The sequence below is a fragment of the Platichthys flesus genome, chromosome 5 (assembly GCF_949316205.1).
Source record: "Platichthys flesus chromosome 5, fPlaFle2.1, whole genome shotgun sequence".
Taxonomy (NCBI): domain Eukaryota; kingdom Metazoa; phylum Chordata; class Actinopteri; order Pleuronectiformes; family Pleuronectidae; genus Platichthys; species Platichthys flesus.
The window spans coordinates 17,834,700-17,848,897 of NC_084949.1; the positions used below are offsets into that span (position 1 = coordinate 17,834,700).

The window sequence follows — 14,198 nt, forward strand, 5'->3', positions numbered from 1 at the left end:
GGAACCCAACCTCTTCAACCTCATCAGATCTCCAACACTTATTTGTTCTAATGAAACGTAGGTCTTCACATTATATAGTCTAGTCAGACTGCATCATAAAGATATTTTTTCTGTGTATTCAAAGCTTTCTTTACTTGTGGCTGTATGGAAATAACCTGTGTGGTCTTGTATAAAATCCAAGCGGTGCTGCTAATTCACACGATAAATGAGCTTGGCTGGGGCCAATTACCAGCTGGCAGAAAAGGGCATGTTTACCTTGCCTAGATACTGGATTTATTTTGTTATGTTTTAGGCCACATTTGGATGCCTGAAGCAAATATTACTGTGCTTCCATTTCATTTCTTCCTGCAAAGTACTTTGGTTTCTACCTGCTTCCTGAAGGATCCATATGATTATGGTCCATATGTGCTCATTTATTATTCTGTCCCCGCTATATAGGTACTGAAGAAGTGAGACCTGCATATTTGTATTAAAATCACGCACGTCTCAATGCCACAGTACAGGACCATGGGGCGTTATGGGAGAATGGGTTTGATCCTGTTCTACTCTCCCTTTTAATGGTCACATGTGTCCATAGAGGAGGAAGTAAGTGATTATGTCTGAAGTTACACAGATACCTCAGATTAGATAAAGTTTTGAATCACTTTATCTTAATTAAATCTTGCTGGCTGTTAACCTAAAGCGAGTACTGCTAATACAGATGTTGAGAAAATTGTCTTTACATCCCATTCGTGCACCTTTTAAAAGTATTCTCATCCTTAATTTATTTTATTTATTTGTGTGAATTCTCAGTCAGAGAAAAGTTTGGCTAGCAAAATGTTTGTACATATAATACCAAGCAGAAAACATACAACTTTATCTATGGCTTAACATTACTGTATGTTTTTTAAGGAGCTTGGTTGCATTTGTAAGTCTTGAGTATTTGTTGGGAGCATCCCCATTATTTTCAAACACCCTCATTGCTCGAAATGTTGTAGGCTTACATCATGTTGCAGCATTCTTTCTCTGTTTTCTTGATCAGCCCAGTATGGGCTTGATGGCTGTCTGTTCTGTGCATTTTCCCAGAGTTAAGGAGCCAGGCTGTTTGTCACATCCTGTGTCTCTTTCCCATGGATGTGTCGCCATCACAATTAAAAAGTTGCAGTGTCTAAGGACTTCAGAATATAAGTCAGAACGAGCACTTCCTGCAATGTTTCTCCCTCCAAGGGAGGTTTGTTAAGTCTGATCTCATCAATAAAAATCTGCCCATGTATGTAGGTCCTTCACATCTGTTTCTTCGTCTGGAAGAACAGCAGCTCTTCAAAAACCTTGCTTTTATATAGTGATGAGTAGTTGTAACAGAGCTTATATCTCATTTAAAGTTTAAACCATAGAAGTAGAAGTAATAAGCAAAAAACTGGATAGAAATAAAAAGCAGGGTGGAGCATTAACTGAGGCCAGAGGGCCTTAGTGAACAGGTGGTGCTTAAGGAGTTTTTTTAAGCTGTCCAGAGACGCAGCGTTGCGTATTTCAGCAGAGAGAGAGTTTCAGAGGGTGGGGACTGCGACACAGAAGTTTCCAAAGATTTGCATAAAAGTTTGGTGTTGGGGAAGGAGAGCAAACCTGAATTTGAGGACCGCAGCCTTCTGAGTGGAGTGTTGGGGTGGATGAGGTCAGTTAAATAAAGTGGGGCTCAGGAGTGGAGGGATTTGTAGGTGAGAACAAGGGGTTTGTATTTAGTGTGGGCCTTTATCTGAAGCCAGTGGTGGTGAATGAAGTTCGGGATGTTGATAGCATGATAACATGATAGCTCCCAAAAAAGTGAGGCCAAAGTGTCTTGATCAGCCCCTAGTGGCTACCTGCAGAATAGGTCATAAACCCTGCGTCCTCCCTGTTAGCAGATGGGATATGTATCAAACTGATAAGTTTCCTAAAAGATGTTGTCAGTCACTTAAAGTTGTTCTCATCACACTGATGTTTGTTCAACCTCTCATATTTTCTGGTAAATTTAGTTTTAATAAGCTGTGTGATATTAAAGGGTAAAACGTCATGATAGACAGCTGAGAATGAATCGCCATCGTCAAGCACATGTATCAGCAGGACTTAGATACCGAGTCTCCATCGTCCATATTTATAGACAGTCTCTGGTTTAGACCTAATGAAAAGTGATTATGTAGGTGCTACACTGGTGGTTCTTTACAGTTGGCGAGTAAAGGAAGCCTGTTACTCAAGAGTGACTTTTCACTGATAAAGAATAACTACAAAATTCCTGAAATTTACTCATCTTAAACTGTTCAAATTGGTGACCTATTAACTTCAAAGTTAAAGTGTGTTTTCATTTAAATCGTATTCTATCATGAATCTTCTGCATTCTGTAGCTCAATCTATATTGATACTCAGCCAGTGCTGCTGCACGCAGAGGCAGGGTGATATTTAGATAAAAGTAGCGCTGTTAAATCTCTATGCAGGTAGCTAAATTGAATCAGCGTCAGTGCATGCTGTGAGGTTAGTGCGGGCGTAATTAAATATACATTGCGCTTTTTAAGTCACTGTTGCAGAACAAAACGTCAACGAGGTCTGACTTGACAGAGTCAGTCCCTGTGGAAAGCTGCATGACAAATGCTGTGGCCTTGTCTTGGTGTACACCACAGCCAGGCCCTGTATTAATGAATATAGGTGCATGTAAAGTGCAGTACAGATGAATCATGCAGACTAATTTCTCTGTATGTTCTCATTGTCTGCTCCATGGATGATTTCTCGAAGGCATTAACTCAGTGATTCAGCAAAGATAAAATAGAAATCTAGACTGACCACTAATGCCTGAGAAACATGAGAATTACTGTGGCTGCGACATGCAACTACATCCGTTCCACGGCATCTAAAGTTTAAAGTCTATTTAGTTTATTCTTGTGTAACTTTGTTATATTTAATTTCTGTACATCAGCAACACAGCTGCAGCCATAGGAGTCTTCAGCTATAGACTGTTGAATAAGCAGCTCAACTTTTAAAATAAAAGCATATATTTAACAGCTTTTAATGTTAACATAATTTACATACATATCAGGTAATAATAAGGTTACACATAACCAGGACCACTAGCATCATGCCGTTAAAAATAGCAGTGAGGTTTGATGGCTTATCTTTCATCCCTATTCTTTCATTTACATCTGTGCCTCTAATCCGCAGTGCCTGTTGCCAGCTGCTGGTACAGGATCTATTTGGTGATGATATACGCAGCCAGATAATGGACCTCATTAACCAAATTCACACCCTGTCTGTATCATTTCTTAAAAAGACTACAATGCCAGGTGCACTGGTACACTGCAAACACCAATCTCCTGTGATGGTATTACCATTATGCACAATGCACACATTCATTTTTCCATTTAGTTCCTCCTGATATTTTAATTCCATTTATTAGTTGTTGTTTTTTACCAGTACGGCATCAATCGACAATAAAGATCTCCTGAGTCGTAAAGACCTTGAATCTCCACCAGCTACAGTGAGTGTTCATAACAGAGTCTCTGTAGGAGTGAAGTCAAGGTGAATCTTTGGGCCAACACAAATATTAGAATTCCATATGTTCTCGTCATCTTAAAGTTCTAAATGAAAAAACGTTCTGTAAAGAACACCAATTTTTTTTTTTATTCAGTAATCTCAAGTTGAGTATTGGATGTGGGATTTAAATAAGTCTCAAAACCATATTAATCACAAATGCATTCTGTGCAACATGGTGGAAAAGCCCACTTTGTTTATAGGCATACTGTGTTTTTCAGATGTGTAGAGCAATCTGCGGTAATTACGAATAGCGTGTACTGATGGAATCCCATTTTATTATCAATGGCTTCTTTTATTGCAGCCTAGACTCATACGTTCACTGTGGACAACTAGAACTCCTCGAGCTGCATGTGAGGTACAACTTAAAAGAAAATGGAGTCTGCTTCTATTTGTGTAGATTGGCCTGTGAGTGATTGTTGGATTGTGCTTTTTGTTTGTGTGTGTCGCTAAATGTTGTGCTACAACGCTGGTATGTAAGCAGCAGACACACAGTATGATGGCTTCTGCTTGTGAGGCAGCGGGACTTTGTGCCGAGGCTTTCATGTGTAAATATAATGATGATTTATTGATTCAACAAACTTAGATTGAAATAAGCACGCCATTGCACTGCCTAATGATGTAAGGTGATATTGGGCAGATGAGTTCATGATAAATAGATGTATACAAGTACTAAGTTTAGACAAGTATGAATACAGATTGTAAAAAAAAAAAATGTTTTAAAGTCGTGAACTACTTTCTAGACAAAAATATAAAAGCTATTTATTCCTGAATCCTTTGTGAGTGAGGACATACATCATTAAAGATTGTTTTCCAGAATAGAAGCTCTTTAGTGATGCAGCCTTGACAGGACATAACTTTGCTCTTAGCAGCTTCTCAGGCCGAGAGCTTCTGTTATGCTCTATAAACGAATCATATCTCCCCATTGTGCAAGTTCAGCTGTTGTCAGACTCATTGTCCCACAGCAAATTGATTTCAGTGGGTCATCACCACTTCTGTCCATGTGCTTCCTTCACAGTCGTATAAAGGTGTCATCCCCATATAAACAACTAGTGGAAATGACCCACACTTGTGACAGCAATGATTGATGCTGTTCTTTGATCAGTCTTTTAAGCTGAATTAGTTTGATGTATTGCTTGATTCTAAATGATTTTCTCTGCTGCGTTCACACTTGAGAAGTCATTCGTCCATTTCAAGTGACTTGCGTCATAAAGCAAGATATCCACTAGAGGGCTACACTGCCCCTCACGATTCTTGGTGGTACTGCTCCTTTTTCGACTTTTGTCCATTCATCCTTTACGATGACACCCACAAATGAGTATGGACGTATCTAACATTGATCATTAATGAGCCTTTCTGTCAGTGACTTTCAAAATACGACATTCCCTCTAAGAAAAGTTCATCATTTCGGTTAAATGATAATGATCCTCTAATTGTAGCTCAATGTGGTCAATCCTAATAGTTTGAAAGTGTTTTATTTTCACCTTATTTTTCCGGAAGAAGCCAAAACCAAACTCACAGTGTGTGTCCTGATTCTCTTAAAAGATATGTCTCCACCCTGAGGCTTGAATGTCCGTGAGGGTCACCAAGTGATTGCTGATTAGCTAAAAGCTTTTAGCTTTGACTAAGGGTGCCTGAGAGTGTTCATCTGAAATGGCAGATTTTTTTCTGTTGTGGCCCTGAGACAACATTACTGCATTGATTCCATGAAGCAAGATATCATTTTGCACACATATGCTTTTGTATGTGATCTTTTCACAAGCTTTCTGCTGTGGGGAAAAATCAATAGCTCTCTACATGAGGACTCACCAAGAAGCTTTCTTAATGGACAGTATCTTATTGCATTTCTCCAAAGAAACATTCTCTTGCTAAATTTTTAACTATTAAACTACATTTAGATAAACAGTTCATTTTGTTGGTTTTCATGTCATTTTACAGTTATATTGTTCTTGAAATGATAAAACAGTGTGATGTATGATGTCATTCTTGCTTGAATTATAGGTTCCTGTCTCAGATGAGACTAGAGTTTGGCGTGTGTCTTTGTCATCAAGTCAACATTGAACATAGAGTAAATGGCTATGGGTCATATATGCTTCTAACATTTATTCATTTATTTCATCACAGTAACAATGTATGTTAATGCCCGCATGTATTAGATGATAAACAGACATGTTTCTCATAGTCAGTTTGTTGGATGGGGTAGAAATAGGCAAATGTAAAGAGCAACAGTGACAAGCACTGGATTACAGTGTCAGAGCAGCTCTGAAACCGTGAAGGGTTGTGGCTGGTCAGCAGTAATCAGTATCTATTGACAGGGGCCGGGGAGTGAACAACCATAAATCAGCGACAGTGTGTTGGGGGGGGTGGTCAAATCCACAGCAGCAGTGTTAGGGCAAATATACATCCAAATGTACTTTAAAATAAAATACCTCATTGATGTGTATCAAAATACTAAAGACAGCAGCTACTGTATTTTTGTATTTTAAAAAATGTCAGCAGTGCATGAATCACTTTGCAATGTACAGTGTATATGTCAGCCTATTTGATCTATCCCTCACACTGTACACTGACTCTGTTGATTAACTGGACCATTTTTGAGAGCATCAGCTAAGGAGGCATACGAGCCATAAAACTGACTTGTAACCAGTCAACAGATAGTTAAAATGGTCTGACCCACAGTGCCTGTCTGGTGATGAAAGACCTTGCACCAGCAACACTGACGGCATTGGCAAACAAGTCATTTATAAGCAGACAAGTGATGCTACCTAGGTTGTAAGTAATAAATGAATCATGCAGTCTTGTTCAATAGCACTGACTAGTTTGAGAACAATTCCCATAACCCCTGCCTCCACTAAGTGACACACTTTGACTAAGAGAAGTTATAAGCTACAACAAACACCCCGTGGTGGACGGGATAACAAACCGTTGTTTCCTGGCTTTGCAGCACAAAAGATGTGTGCATTTCCGAAGTTAACCATCTTGTTGAATTATAAATTGAATTATATCAATCAATCAATTTCCATCAGACCTGTAAAATACAAATTACAAAATACTTTTTTGAATTTGAACATATTTAAAAAATATATATCATATTTCTGCCGATCCCTGCACAGCTGCTTCATCTTACAACCTACCGGACTTGTATGTGCTATGTTACAGGAGATAAGAACTGATGCTAACATGTTGTTGTCAGACAACACAGTGCACCTTGAGAGGTCTTGTAGAGTCCATCCTGTTGAGGTGAAACGTCATAGACATAATGTTTGGTCTTCTTGTTTTGCCTCATCTGTGCTTGTTAATTTACACGCCAAGTTACTCAACCAACTGTAATGATCTCTTCTGATACACAGGTGACCACACTGGTGAATACCAGCAACAAAGGCCCATCGAGTAAGAAGAAGGGCCGCTCCAAGAAAGCCCACGTCTTGGCAGTTTCTGTTGAGCAGGCCACCCAGAACTTTCTGGAGAAGGGGGAGCAGATCGCTAAAGACAGCCACGACCTCAAGGAGGAGCTCATTTCTGCTGTGGAGGATGTCCGTAAGCAAGGTGAGCCTGACGAATCCTTGTACAGACACTTTAGGTTCTGGTGCTGTATCATAATATTGTTGTGATCAGTTCAGATAACTGCATTGTCAGTGTGAAATATCCCCGTGTTTTTACCACCAGACATCTCGTAATTTCTCTTCGCCCCCAGCGATGCTAATATTGCTTTTCCCCGCCGCAGACCAATATCTGACTCACACATTAGATCTAAAGTGCAGTATATGATGAGGCCTTACTCCAAACTTTCTAGAGCATCGTTCTTCCTCAGCTAAGGGTCACCTGCTGTCCGTCCCTTAGCAACATGTTCTTTTTCTTTTTCTGTATACCAATTAACTTTTTCATTGGGCATCCCTTTTATATTCGTTTACATTTAGTGTCTTCAGAAAACCAATTTAAATCCAATCTGATTACTTTCGGTAGGTGTGGGTCCTTACTATATTACATATTTGTTTGTTTGAAATTGGCTGCCTCTGTCACTGACTGATCCTCTTTGTACATTATAATGTTACAAACCATATTTGTTACCACATAAACTAGATCCCGCCTGCAAATATTTCATTCCCTGCTCACTAAGGGAGATCACTACATTCTCTTAAACCGTGATTCTACAATCTTTCTGTCCAGTGTGTTTTCTTAACGGTGACTTTGAAGTAGAATACATGTTTGGTACAGAGGGGGGACAGTGGAACGAGCCAGCAGGAGAAATAACTGTGGTGTACTTTGTGGTTTTTGAGACTGAGTCAGATGTACTGTGGTAACTTTCTGAGGATGTAGTTTGTAATGGGTTGCATTCAACTACAATAGAATAAGACTGTTAATCGTAAGACCTGAAGTAGGGGATCGTTGTGATGATGTAAATAAAAACTCCATGTTTAGGTATCAATTTGTTACAGCTTCGGACCAACTTTCTGGCTTTTGTATTCGCCAATTTAAGGGACTTATTCCACTGAAATGTTCACAGATTTAGCAGATTCTGTTCAAGATTTATGTTATTTGTAAAGAATTCCAGTATTTGAAAAAAAATTTAAATCTCCATATAACTTTATTGTGGCAAATCAAATCCATTAAATGTAACAGCCTAAAACCCATTCTAAGATGGATTTTACTTGTACCTCCTCATTAGTGTAATGAGTTGAATTCGAGTGATATTTGCCCTAAAGTCATTCATCGTTAAAGCTTTGGCAGTCTTTCACAGGGGGAGGGACCTGAATTATAAGACATTTTAGCTTTCCAATCTCATTTAAAACTGTTTGGAAATTTCAACTGTCTGTCAACACTGAAATGAGCAACTCATAATTTCAGCGAATCACTCTCAATCCTCCCTGGGAACTAAACATCACAGTTGTTTATAACACTCTAAAGTGGTGTTACTATGTTTCTACGTCAGCAGAACAAGCCACACGCAGCTCAGTGTACGTTTTGTCGTGGTCGTGCTCCTCCACCAGCCACTGTCAGCTGCACGTGACCGCTGCTGCTGTCAAACACTGAGAGAACTGGCCCACAACTCTCATGATGTGTGAAATTGACTGTTACCCTACAGATCATCACCATAGCGAATATGAGAAAAGAAGACATCCTTCTTCTCACTTGTTTAGTGAGTGAGCTAGAGCCGACAGAAGCCCTTTTAAGTTTATGGAGCAAATCTTTAGGGTCTGCTTTAAAATAGCATTTTTTTTTGCATTTGTGCATGTATATGTGCACATTTATCTATTTATTAATGCTTGAATCTATTGATTGTAAGGCTCTGCTCTGGGAGAAATCCAGTTAGTCAAACTCAATGCCCGCCTGATCCAGGAAAATACTTCGGTTGTGAAAAGACCAACGCCAGAATAGGAGGTGGAGGTCAATAATCCACATCTCCAAACCATTTTACTGCCATCATGAAAATATGGGTATGCTCCAAAGCTCTTCAGGGCACAGGTGGACTACTGATGGAGCACTCTCTGGATTCTCTCTTTACAATTCACTTCCTTTGCTGAGGTTGGAAGTGAAGGCCCCCCAACCTGTACTCCTCAATAACTCACACACACAATTATGGCCCTGTACCAGCAGCACTCCGAGTGTGTGAATGTGTGAGAGCTTGTTTGCCTTAGCGTGTTGCTTTCAGTTAGAGTGTTAGTTGCATTGATTTCCTGAGTAGATAAATATATATTTGTTTTGGAACTCTGGGTTGTTTATACTCCGAGCATTACCACAGCAAATGGCTTCATTTCCTCGTTATATTTAATATATGCCATGAGACCTGTGTTGACCTCCTGCCACTGTGCTACTGACGCAGCAGGAGGCATTTTGCATCATCATTTAGAAAAGGTGTGAAAAAATACCACTTACCAGTAGCTTGTCGTGTATAAGCATCACTGAGGTAAATAAACGATAGAAAACATGTAAAAAATTGGCAACAAAAAGCAAAGAAAGACAAAAATGTGTTTTAAAACAAGAACTGAAATTCTCCTGCAGTTTGACTTTGAATTTGGAAGTATTAGGGATGCATTTTGTTCAGCTGCATCCTGTATTCATTGAACTCTCAAAAAGAGAGGTCAAACTAAACCACCTTTCAGCTTATTATGTCGAGGGAAAGCTAATCTGCTGTAGAGACTCTGCAAGGTGTCAAGGTTACAAGCCTTCAGATTTTAAATTTCTGTGTTTGTGTGGGTTTGAGCAAATTGCTCTGAAGGCACATTCTGACATATCTGCAACCTCCTGAAAAATCTGAATAGTTTTATGAGCCCTAAACTAAATTACAGGAGTTGTGGACCTTACATGAGTTGAACAACAGAGAGATTCAAGGAAATATCAATCTCAGTCAATTTGCACTGCAGCCTTAGTTCACTATATGTACACACATGCATCGAAATGAATCAATGCAGTGTGCAGTTCACGCTTTCTCACACACATCGATGATAATCTGAGTGTGATCACGTCCCTTTTTTCTTACTTATCGACTTCTTCCTTTCCTTATGCAGGAGACTCGATGCGTATTGCCTCGTCAGAGTTTGCTGACGACCCGTGCTCCTCCGTGAAACGTGGCACGATGGTGAGGGCGGCCCGCGCCCTGCTCTCTGCCGTCACCCGCTTACTCATCCTCGCTGACATGGCCGATGTCATGAGGCTGCTGGCCCACCTCAAAATTGTAAGTGCGATCATCTCCCAGGGGACAAAATGTTCTCCCCGAAACAGGAGATCTGCGGTGTGGTGTCTGGTTGATATTAAATCGAGAGTTATGAGGTAACAGGGTTGTGATATGTTGTGTTGGAGTTGCTGTCACAACTGTGAGGTGTAACACTGTCAATGTTAATGTTTATGTAATGAACATGTCGTGATAGGTCAGAATCCCTGAATGAATTATTAAGACTTACATGCACAGTGCACGTAAAGGCCAGTATTTGCACTTATCACAACCCATGCACACACTAGCATATACAGTAGATGATGTTATTGAAGGGTATCATTATCATACTGTGATGCCCCAGTGTGATCAGCTACTTACTCCCATCACATCTCACTTAGTGCAGAGTCATCTGGAAAAAGTGGCTCTGTCCCTAATTTGGGAAATGGCTCAGGGATTTGAGAAAGAAGCTAATACAGGGTGTGCTGAAGAATGATATGCAATGGGTATAATCTGAACCAAACTAATGCTGGGATGCACCTTCAGTCAATTCCTCTTTCCCTCTCTCACACACACACACACACACACACACACACACACACAAACACACACACAGACACACACACACACACACAAACACACATACACAGACACATACCCACACTGGAGTCCTTTATTCCAGCTTCATTCTGGAGGCCCACCGAGGGGCTTAACTCAAGCCAGTATAATCCCCGCCATCAAAGGCCACTTAAAAGTTATCTCTCTCTCTTCTCTCTTTTCCATTACATCTTGTGCAGCACTTTCATTAGGGATAGAAATGGGTTTAGAATCAGAGTGTACTGAAAAGGGATGGAGCTCGGTGAAATGAGACCTATTCAATTTGCATGTATAAATGGCGATTGTTCTCACAGTTTCACATGTGAAAAAAACCCTACTTGTGACGAACACATGTATTGTGTTGTTGTTTTACTGTGACCGTAATGGTTGAGGATTTAGTGCTTAATTAAAAGATGTAGGTCATGACCTTGTCATCATATGTGCATCCGGACTTTTTCAAAGATTCAGCATTTATTTGTAAGTCTGTGTGTGTCTGTGTGTGCATTTGTGTCTGTGTATCTCTATGTGTGTGCGTCACGTGTGGTCATGTGTGTGTCTGACAGGTAGAGGAGGCCCTAGAGGGAGTGAAGAATGCAACTAATGAGCAGGACCTGGCCAACCGCTTCAAGGAGTTTGGAAGGGAGATGGTGAAGCTTAACTACGTGGCAGCCCGCAGACAGCAGGTAAATGTCTTTTTCAGAACACAAGAAACCTCTCTTGACTTACATGTCATGTTAAGATGAAGGAAGATCCAATGGGAAATGACTCCTTCGGCAGATAAATGGAGTAATAATGTTATGATATGAGGCATTGTTTAGTTTTTACTAACCTTCTGGAGGGCAGCCACAATTGCCAAATATATAATCATATAATAATATAATAATAAAGAGCAAATCAAATTGGTTCTAGAATGGCACCCTGTGGCACCCGACACCTAGACAATGCTTGTGAAAAGTTAAATCCATCCATGGACAATTTCTTTTGTGGGGGCAACGTGGGAAAATGTTTCTGTTTAACACCATTTGAAAAACTCTTATCACACGACTGTAATTCAGCTAAATCATTTGAATCAGGCAAAAAATAACAATGTTTTTCGATATGGCCCCGGGTACGACAAGTGTCCTGACGGCAAGCGTTCGTTCTGCTGATCTGTCCCAGAACAAATCACTGAACTGAATCCCCTCCAGCTCCAGGGCTGCTGAACTGCTGATATGTTATATTATTCGAACTGTGATCAGTTTGTGGTGTATTTGTCTCTATTGTGAAAAAATGTTATATCAAAATAGATGCCTTTTTCTTGGAGGGAAGGGACTGACTCGAAATGATTGTTAGTGCTTATTTGAGAGTCTCTGCTACCTTCCCAGGAACTTAAAGACCCCCAGTGTCGAGATGAGATGGCGGCTGCACGTGGGGCCCTTAAGAAGAACGCCACCATGCTGTACACGGCCTCTCAGGCCTTCCTGCGCCACCCGGATGTGGCGGCCACACGTGCAAACCGAGACTACGTGTTCAAGCAGGTGCAGGAAGCCATAGGAGGCATTTCCAGTGCTGCTCAGGCCAACTCACCCACTGATGAGAAGCACGGCCACGCTGGCATTGGGGAACTGGCTGCTGCCCTCAATGAATTTGATGTAAGTCAGCAAGCATTCTGCTCTTCTTCTCTGCGTGTTTGTGTGTGTTCAGACTGATGTATCTTAACTTTAGGACCATTAACTTCCTTCTACATCTATCGACTCTTTGTCTCATATGGCTCATGTGCTCCAGGAAAACATTTTATCATTTAAATGTAAACATCTGAGATTTCCTAGTTTGATATTTAGGATGGCATTAAAATGGCAAGCTCGCCATGCTGTTTTCTGACTATAACAAAGAAACAAACATTAAGTCAAGCTATCTCCAACTTTGTGTCGTACCCCTCTGTGTGCTTGTAAATATTACACACATTACACATTACAAGTGATGCACTGCACGCCACCAGCAGTCCTTATCTGCACCACTTTGTTCAGCCTGACATTGTTGCTGCATCCGCAAGGGCTCTCACTCTGAGACTTGTGTTATCTAAATATTGACTGAACACATTTTTCTCTGTCTCTCTGTCCTTCACTGTTTCGCACATACAAAAGCAAACACAGACACACACAGTAGACACACTTTGATCTACCAAACATGTGTGTAGTATATAGTGTATTTTTTTTATCTCTTCACTCTTTTACTCGCCGCTGTTCTGTCTTTTTTTGTATTATCTAAAAGATGATCAAGATGCAAGTAATTGACTTTATGTGTAGAGCTTTAGAATGTGGCTTCTCCATAAACACGATTCTATGCTGCCATCTAGTGGTTGTACATTGATAGTGAACTATTGGTACGTGGCCTGAATAAAGCCAGTACCTTGGTCTTATTTAATTGAACATGTATAGAGCTCAGATTATTGAGGTGATTTTGGATGTTGGCTTGAGTTTCAAAGTGTGTGGTTAAGCAGTACTTTGATTCCTATATCAACTCTTTGGCCTAATTTCCCCTTTAAGCTTGTGTTCATATCTAGCTGGATATTTGATTGGCAGTTTCCATTAAGATTTAAAATAACAGCAGCGTGCAGTACAGTTAGCAGTCTGCTTCTATTAGGGCTGTCCTCTGATAACCCCGAGTCTACTCTCTGTTTGTGGATCCACTCATTTTTGCTGAAAGAAAGGAAAGAATACATTGTCAGGCCTCAAACTGTGAGACACAGATTCAATTAGGAGGCAGCTTGACAGGATCAGGGGGGGGAATCCCTGACTTCATGCATTAGCAAGGGTGTGGACATTTGAATGGCATTTATGCGCTCAAGAAGAAAAGTGAAGGCAAGAGAGGCTCTGCATCCAGACAGAGCGTCATCAGTAGTGAAACATGAGTGGTTACTGTCTTCAGACTGGCACAGCAGCAACGGTCCAATCAGCTGGGGTTGAGGCCGTTACCAGAGTCCCAGATTCTCAAGTCTGTACTGATCAAAATTCTGTATTAACCCATATATCCAACTGTTATCCACTTTGGTCAGTGTAGTACCTGGTTTATCTCAGACCATCAGCCCCTGAACACCGTTATGACTGATTTAAATAAGATGTCATTTTATTAATGCCCTAAAGTGACAACACTGTATTGTACTATTATGCCCTTTGCTGCCAAGTGATATAGAGCTCAGCATATGTATTATTGTTTGCACTATAGTCTCGGTAAGACTGCTTCTGCTGCCACTGGTGAAGGGCTGCATATTAATTCAAAAGATGACATGGTTGCCATGGTTATCAAAAGCAAGTGACGTGTGAGGCGACGGTGCTAACCAATGCACCACTGTTCCATTCAACAACCTTTTCCTAATGCATTAGAGAATTATGATATACTCTTGTTATTTGAATTTTGAAAATCTGATTTTTCTCATAGA

General features: G+C 40.4%; 1 protein-coding gene across 1 annotated transcript in view; it reads left to right on the forward strand.

Moving 5' to 3' along the window:
- ctnna2 (catenin (cadherin-associated protein), alpha 2) overlaps positions 1-14,198 on the forward strand; it is a 276,055-nt gene that overhangs the window by 40,179 nt on the left and 221,678 nt on the right. The window contains exons 3-6 of the mRNA XM_062388807.1: positions 6,885-7,080; positions 10,041-10,207; positions 11,344-11,463; positions 12,145-12,411. Coding sequence (XP_062244791.1) covers positions 6,885-7,080; positions 10,041-10,207; positions 11,344-11,463; positions 12,145-12,411 — 750 coding nt within the window. The remainder of the gene's footprint in view (positions 1-6,884; positions 7,081-10,040; positions 10,208-11,343; positions 11,464-12,144; positions 12,412-14,198) is intronic.